At 34.9% G+C, this 8,842-nt stretch overlaps 1 protein-coding gene across 1 annotated transcript in view; it reads left to right on the top strand.

Annotated features, from left to right (window-relative positions):
- The window catches only part of KCNH7 (potassium voltage-gated channel subfamily H member 7), a 264,891-nt gene that overhangs the window by 216,700 nt on the left and 39,349 nt on the right, over positions 1-8,842 (top strand). Inside the window, exons 8-9 of the mRNA XM_009274902.1 lie at positions 1,476-1,875; positions 2,599-2,798. Coding sequence (XP_009273177.1) covers positions 1,476-1,875; positions 2,599-2,798 — 600 coding nt within the window. The remainder of the gene's footprint in view (positions 1-1,475; positions 1,876-2,598; positions 2,799-8,842) is intronic.

Consider the following 8,842-nt stretch of genomic DNA (forward strand, 5'->3'; position numbering starts at 1 on the left):
TAGGCATAGCTTTTTGAAGGATATGGTCTTTCAGACTGTTGAGGTCACAATCAATCAAACAGCCTTCTTTATGTGGCAATGAGAAATTCACCCTGAAATTATTCTCTGTGATGTTAAGTTGAACCAAGGAGTGTTACCCAGTGTTACCCTACATTATCCTCTTGCTTATTTACTCAGAAAATATGAACAATATATTGAACTGTCCACTGACAAATGCATCCAAGAAAGCCTCTTTTTTGTTCCAAGGGCTTTTACTCAGAAACATGGTAAATGCAAGGATTTAATAAAACATAAAACCTAGTCTAGTACTTGATGAAAGAAAGCTTTAACGTGACACATACTACCATCAGAGTGGTTTGTAAGGCTTGGAAAACTTTTCCAGTTAAGCGTTATGTAATATACATGCATGTTAAAAAAAGGAAGAAAAAACTTATTAAAAACTTATTCAGTCTTGACATTTACTGAATACTTTAATATGTGTTCAGGCTTAATGGAGGGAAAAAGGTAGCTGAGTTCTTTTTGAAATCGAGTAGTTACTATTTAGAATGTTGTCAATCTCTTTTACAAGGAATTAACAAGTATGAAAACAATTTACCGATTGAAAATTGTAAATTTACATTAATAAACTTCAGATTCCTTTAAAAAGATCAGAGCCTCAAAGAGGCTGCAATGAATCATAGTGCAGGTCTGCACTAAAAAGCTTGTAATATATTCCTGGTTTATAACAACTGACCCTTTTTTTTTTTAATGGTATAGTACTTTTATTAGTGTCTTCTACCACTACACCTGCAAGCTTCAGGATTAAAGATGCAAAAAGAAGAATAATCTGGAGTCTGGCAACAGTAACTTTTCCATGATTTTCTATTCACAGTGGTTCATCTTCTTTTACCTGTATACAGTGTCTGACCATTACAAACAGGACGAATATTTGCAGAATAAGATACTTACTCTTTGGGACATTTCTGCCCTATTCCTTCTCTCTTCTAGAACATGTGTGCCAGAGCATTGCAAGGAGTCTCTCAGTTAGGATCGAATATAGTCACACAGCTTTGTTCAAATATCATAAATACTTATTACCTACAAAGCCAGTTACATAATTATGAGTAGTTCCAAAAACTTACAGACTTTAGCATTCCAAAACATCATGAATCTAATGGATCATTTAAGTCCATTAGGGTGGATTGAAGAGTCCAGATCAAGAATAATATTCAAAATGAAAAAGTGTTCAGCAGATAATGACTTCAATATATCTTAATTTAAAATGTGCATTTCTTATTGTTTTCTTCACTGTTTTTATAATAAATTTGACAGTTTAAAGAAAATGAAATTAAGATTACATTGAAATGGGTTAATCTACTGGTTTTGTTGATTCCCCAAAATAATGGAATTTGCACTGGTGTATTCATGCTGGGTATTCATGAAAGTACATTTGCTAACAGAGAAAATCAATTTCTATTTATATCTTATTTTTACAGACAACAACATTAATAGGTCTTCTGAAGACAGCTAGACTGCTGCGTTTGGTGAGGGTAGCACGGAAATTGGACAGATATTCAGAATATGGTGCTGCAGTTCTGATGCTCCTTATGTGCATATTTGCACTAATTGCACACTGGCTTGCTTGCATTTGGTATGCCATTGGAAATGTAGAAAGACCTTACTTGGCTCACAAGATTGGCTGGTTGGATTCTTTAGGAGAACAATTAGGAAAGCATTACAATAAGAGTGATGCAAGCTCTGGACCATCCATCAAGGACAAATATGTTACAGCACTTTATTTTACCTTCAGCAGTCTGACAAGTGTAGGATTTGGAAATGTGTCTCCAAACACCAACTCAGAGAAAATCTTTTCCATCTGTGTCATGTTGATTGGCTGTAAGTAGTTTTATCTTATTTTTTTTCTTTTTTTCTCAGTGTTTGAGCAAATGACTTAACAGTCTAAGCTAATAAGATTATAAGCATGCAGCCGGAAGGGCAAATTCCCAGGGAAAGCAATGTTATATGCGAAAATATGTTGTGACTCATGCAGTGTCAAGAAGCAGTCAAGTTGCTTGACTACTCAAAATCTGTTATCGAAACTGTCAGAAGTTTTGTCTTGTGTATCAGTGTCTGTGAGCAAATGCTGTATAGGTAGGAAGCTGAGTTTTGAGTGGATTTAGGAAACTATAGCCCATCATTTTTCGATAATCATGTTTTATTTGTTGATTTAAACACTGAACCTGTAAATGTATGCATACCTTCTTAACTCTGCCCTTTGTTCTTAACTTGTCCTTAACCTTAGTTCCTAGTTCTTAGTTCTACCGAAGTTTGTATAATTAGATGAACCTAACTTACAACACTAAATTCAGGACTACAAATCTCCAAAGATAAATATTACCAACTTGATTGCTATTTAATATTTAAGCCTTATGTGCTAACTGAGTTGGTACTGATACAATCAAATCAATAAAAAGCTTCAGGTAAATCAATTCCACATCTCTGAAAATGTTTCTAGTCTCATCTGAGCTTTTTTACATACAAAGTACATTATAAGAACTGTTGCATCATCTGCAAAGCCAATGATATGACTTAAGTAAGTTTTGTTTCTATTTAATCCAGCATTAATGTACGCTAGTATTTTTGGAAACGTATCTGCAATAATCCAAAGACTCTACTCGGGAACGGCACGGTATCACATGCAGATGCTGCGAGTAAAGGAGTTTATACGCTTTCATCAAATCCCCAACCCTCTGCGGCAGCGACTTGAGGAATACTTCCAGCATGCGTGGACATACACCAATGGCATTGACATGAACATGGTATGTTGTTCTGTTTTTCAGGCACGGATGCTGAGGAATAGATAAATGCATGAGAATTTAGAAAGAGATTGTAAGTCTTGATTATTTTTGAGCTGTAAAAATACAAGCTTAAGAAGGTGGATATATAGCAATTATTGAAAACCAAGCCATTACAAGTTTGGCATCCAAACTTTTAACTGCCTAGATTATTACAAGCTATAACAGAAATCTGAACTCTCACTGTGCATAGGAAAGCTTGAGAACTGCAATTGACTATTATAAGCTTAAGACAAGAAAAAGAAAATCATAGGTTTCTTATTTCAGACATAGCTCTTCCAGAATTTTGTTTGTTGTTTGGCCTGATTTTCCACTTCCAGTATCAAACAAGAGTACCTGTGTTGGTATCTACAGAGTTACTCTTCTATAAAACCTGTGGAGATCAATTCTTTTTCAAAATCCTCTCATGTAATCTAGAACAGGTATATTGGGGGTGGGTGGAAGAAAGGAGCAGGCAGGTGGATTAGCTGCTCTTTTCAGAGTGAAATATTCTAATCATACAATAGTCTGAACAGTAGTTCACTTGCATTCACAACCACATAATTCTGCACTGAAAGTCAACACAGTACTACTAACCATTTAGCAATCCACAGAATCTCATTTCTAGGAAGTGACAAGGTACAACATTCATATTTTCTCTTCCTGATAAAAAAACTGTAAACACTCCTTATAGGAAAATGTATTATGTGGCCAGCTAAAAAGGAGTAACAATCTGCTAAGGAGCAAAAGTAAGCATCTATATTTCTGGCTTATTTTCTGGAGACAGCAACATTTTTTCTGAAAAGTTGACATAGATTTGAAGACACTGAGAGCATTGTGCATCTTAAGGATCTGTGAATCTATGTCTCTAGAGGGATGCTTTCCAGAGCTATTTTGAGTTATAGATTAGCGACTTTGCAGAGCTCTCCATAAAGTTGGCAAGAACAAGAAAATCTATACATTTTTGTAACAATTTAACCAGAAATCAACCTCCAAAATTTTGACATAAATTCAAACAGCTTCCATGTGGTATCTATACATACGTTTGTCTTGACATAAATTAAAACATCTTCCATGTGGTATCTATACATACGTTTGTGAATGACTGTCAGAGTGGTACACTTTTATGCAGTAAGCAGAAACAATGGTCTTGATTAAAAGCTTTTATAAAGCTTAGTCACTGACAGCTTGACTTTATGGTTACCATTAAGTAAAGCAGATCTTAAAAGTAAGACAGCAAATTAAATATATTGGGCTTCACCTCCCACTTCCATGAGCGTCCCCTCCAGAGGGATATTATGCCCAGCACAGGACAAGGATACTTGTATAAACCTCTGCTGGGGATTACTGCAGTGGAAGGCAGCATCAGTAGCTTCATCCTGCATGGCACTGAATGGCTCTAATTCCCTCTGATGGCAATGGGATTGTGGGGTACTCAGCACTTTGCAGAATCAGGCCCTTAAGCTGCAGGTGGGTGCAGCCTAAGCCTAAAGTAGCTCATTGAATTATTTCTGAAGATATTACAAAATCATGTACGCCTTAACTAATTCATCACCACTAATGGATGTACTAAGAACACTTGTTTCACATGAAATAGTAACTAAAACTGGATGTTGTCAGGTTAAACTTTGCATAATGCAGGAATTGGTGTGCTGGAATTAGTCCTGGATTTGTCATTAATGTGAAATACTAACTAAATGGATTAAACAGCCCATATTCTGCAATATGATTGTGAGGCAGTATGGAGGCTTTGTTTTAAATAAAATGTGAAAAAAATCAAGCTTAGTATCTTGTTTTATTATATTTTATTTCTTATACTGTTCACAATTCTATCCCTCAAGTTTTATGGCAGTGGCTTAATTTTTTTAAAAAGTGAGTTTGAATATATTACACTTAGTGCAAGGATAATATAAGAATTGTGTGATTTATGTTGTACTTATGAAAGGTTTATCTCTTTCCTGTCTGCTTCATACCTAAATACATGGAATAACACCACCCACTGGTAAGAGCAGGAGGTATTTATATCAAATTTAATTCCAGTATAAAGTGTGGAGAATATCCATGTTATCTGTCGGGTTTAGAGCTTGTTCAATGCTTTCTAATTTTAATTGTAACTTTTTGCATGATGAAGGGGTAGATAGCAAAGGGAAGTAATCCAAGTAGAATCAGATGTGGGGCAAAATGGTTACTAAAAATTAGACATTAAGAAATGCTAATCTAACCACATTTATTAATCACTATTTTACCCCACAACTCAAATCATGCTTCTCTGCCCAAAAAAGGTCATGTGCATATTGGTTTGCATTAGATAGTTGCTCTGTAGGAATGTCACTCTGACAAAGTTGCCATGCTGATCATTCTGCATTTTCCTTTGCGTGAATGCTCTTAGTTCAAACCATATATGCATGTTAGCACAAGCACCAATGAAGTTTTCTTGGCTATAAGCCATGTGCATATGAGATGGACTTGCATGTGGTATTAACTTAATTTTGCATGAAATATTTGCGTTTACACACCAAAGGGCTAATACTGTCCTCAGACAAATGTGTTTGACTCCTGTCAATATTTACTGGGAGTTTTTTGCAAATATCTGAAGGCAGAATTTGATCCAATGTCTTTCTTTTTCATTTCATGACTGAAAACTGAATAAAATTCAAAAACTCAGTCCTCTTTCTCCTTTGAAACATGAAATGCATGAATAACTTCCATTTTATATATATATATGTACATGCAATGTATACACAGACATATACTCATATACATATATATAAATAATATTAGAGAATATGTTTCAAAAGATGCTTTTCATTATCATCAGTAATATACTTAAGAATTCAGGAAAAGTGAAAAAAAAAACCCAGCTTTTAACCTCAGGGATAATACTGCACTAAGACTAAATAATCTTGATTTCCTAAACAAAATCCTACACTTTATATTGAAAACCAGAAGATAATATTTTATGCTCATTTGAAATGGCTAAACTTAAAATTAGCTTTAAAGATCTGCTGGTGAAATATGCTGAGAATGTTGTTTATTTGTTATTTTGTTCCCCTCTGCTTCATTTCTACATCTCTTTGATTATGTTTCATTGCATAATGTATTTTGACAAAAACAGTTCCACATAATTATGCATGGTCTGGATAAACAGGATTTGGGATTTACTTTCATCTGGATAAAAATCTTGAGTCTATAGAATAAGCATAATTTAAATCATATCCCTGTGGTATACACTGGCAAAGTTAAATTACAAAAAAATTATTTACAGTGTATATCGTCTCATGAAAGATGTCACCAGTCCCAAAGATTCAAAGATATTATTTTTATTTTTTAAACTATCCTGTTCTGTTTTTCCTAAACTCTCTTCACCTTCTTTTCCCCCCTTCATTCCAATGTTATCAGTCCAGCACTGATAATAGCATGCCTGTGATGCTTACCCTAAAAAGATGACATATTTAGTGTCTGAGATCCTTTTTTAAGTTATGCATGTATTTTTTACAATCCCCCCCCCCTTCTTTCCATGGATCTTCTGTGCATCTGAATAGCTTTATTGGTTTATTTTACCTTTAAAAAGAGTTCAAAGAAGTAAATAGGTGGGACAAGCTTTGGAAAGTGTTTAGCCAAATGTACATGTTAATTAAAATTTTGGATGTGGGACAGATTCTTTTTTATTTTGGGTTTTACCCAGTACCATGAAAGGAGAGAGCAAGTCAGAATTTTTATATATAAATTTATGGAACCTTCTCTTGTAAGCATCCAAGCAAATGGTTGATTTTACACCTGTGATAAGTTGTTTTGGCCACAGTGATCATGCAAGTACAGCAGAGCACACACCTATCTTGAAGGTTCAGAACCAGCAGTGCTACTATATCAAATAAAGGCCAGGTTCATCATTGCTTTGGTAAGGCTTCTTTTGTGAGAAATTGGCCACTGGTCACTGGATGACACCACCACATTTGTTGTTCTTGCTTTTCCTCCTGCTGTGATCACTTCTTATGACCAAAACAATTCTACCAATAGAACTATTGCCAGTAATATTCTTTGAACCAGAAAATTAGAAAAGCAAATTAAAATTTCAAAAATAGCAAGGAGATGTCCCTTATACCATCAGAAGGGAAATTCAAATTAGAAGTGTTTGGAACAAAAACTAGTAGTAATTGGTTAAACAGAGGAAATATGTAATCATGGTAGAAAGCGGTACTGCTATTTGTCTATATGTCATAATGGAAATCGTAAGATATATAAGTCTATCAGAAAGTACTTCAGTTATGATTAGCTGTAAAGCTGTTCTTTCGTTTTCTATAACAAGACCACTTAAAAAACACAAATGCCTACATTTAATTGAGTTACAGCAAAGAAGACCTCATAGAAAAAAAAAAACTAAGAATGTCAATCTATTTGCAAAGTGATCCTTTATCAGTCTCTCACTGCATTGTATTTTGTGGTCAAGAGCAATTAACAGTTTTCCAACTGCCATTATATTTTTGGAAAGACATGGATCTGGTCAGCTTCCAACTTCTACAGACATTAAACTTTTCTGTTGATGAGGAAGTCAATAGTCTAAGAAACCGAAATAATTTTCTGTCCTCCTCACCCAGCAAAGTAACATATCTCAGAGATCACCTTTCAGAGGTACTCAGAAACTGTAATAAGATTATAGATGAAGAATGATCCACTGCAGCTCCAGTAATTTCAACATAAAAATGTCACACAAGTCTGTGTCATGGCAATGACTGAAAGCAAAGGATCCTAATTCTCGATAAGGTTGTCAGACTTCAAATCTCATTGAAAGGTGAATTAGCTCATCATCACACACTGCTGCTTTTCTCTCTCAACTGTTGTAAGGACCTCCTTCATATCCTGCCAAAAACAAGCAAACAAACAAACAAACAAAATCTGACTCTGCAAAATTTTCCTGTATGAAGAAGAGGAATCATCAGAAATAATCCTTATCCTATGTGGAGCCCAAGAGCTGCTGGAGCAGAATTATCGCCACCTGTGACTTTGTTCATTCTTTTCTAAATGGTGAAAGCCCTTAGAAATGTTTTGGCCTTCTGCTTATAGAAATAGCTAATTTCTGTAATTAACTATCACAGAAATAGTGAATTCTAAATTCTTTCTAGAAATAGAACTCGGTTGAATTACAGAAAGTTTTAGCATAGATTAAGATGTTATTAAAATCTGAGAGTCAAATGTTTGTGACAGAACTAAATCCTGCACTACTTTTTCCATCAGAGGGAACAGCTACTGGGGGACAGAGATCCTAATTCAAAATCTATGCAGTGCGATTTGTGCAGCTAAAGAGTATCAGATTAGTGCTAAAATTAGGTAGCAGAAAGGTAAAAATTAAAGACATAGGTTATTTCACAAAATATATGACTTACTATGAATTAATTTTACTCATTCTTACAGAACAAAGACAGACAAAATGTTAGTTTTGAAATTAAATCCCCACTAGAGTGAACTCTCCAAGGCATGGGTTTTGCTCCCTGTAATTAGTTCAAAATTTATTATTCAAATTGTTCAAGAACTTTATTCAGCATTTAGTGATGCCAATGTCAAGATATTCTGAGAAATATATTATGCAGATGAGATTCAAATAGAGATTGTGTAGTCTATGACACAAAGTATATTTATTCCAGTCTCTTTGTACCTTCAGCCGCTCAAATTTTTTGCTGGGTTAGTTTTTGTGTGGATCAATTTCTCAATCCATTTCACAGGGAGAGATCAAGAGATGGGGCAGGAATGAACAGATAATGTGGGGAAGGACCAGAATTCCTCTTTCACTTTATGCCAGCTTAAATTGTCAAATGAATCATAGAATCACAGAATCATAGAATCATTGAGGTTGGAAAAGACCTCTAAGATCATCGAGTCCAACCGTCAACCCAACACCACCATGTCCACTAAACCATGTCCCTAAGTGCCTCATCTACTCGTCTTTTAAATACCTCCAGGGATGGGGACTCCACCACCTCCTTGGGCAGCCTGTTCCAATGTTTCACCACTCTTTCAGTAAAGAAATTTTTCCT

The sequence above is a fragment of the Aptenodytes forsteri genome, unplaced genomic scaffold, assembly GCF_000699145.1.
Source record: "Aptenodytes forsteri isolate BGI_AS27 unplaced genomic scaffold, ASM69914v1 Scaffold255, whole genome shotgun sequence".
Classification (NCBI taxonomy): Eukaryota; Metazoa; Chordata; class Aves; order Sphenisciformes; family Spheniscidae; genus Aptenodytes; species Aptenodytes forsteri.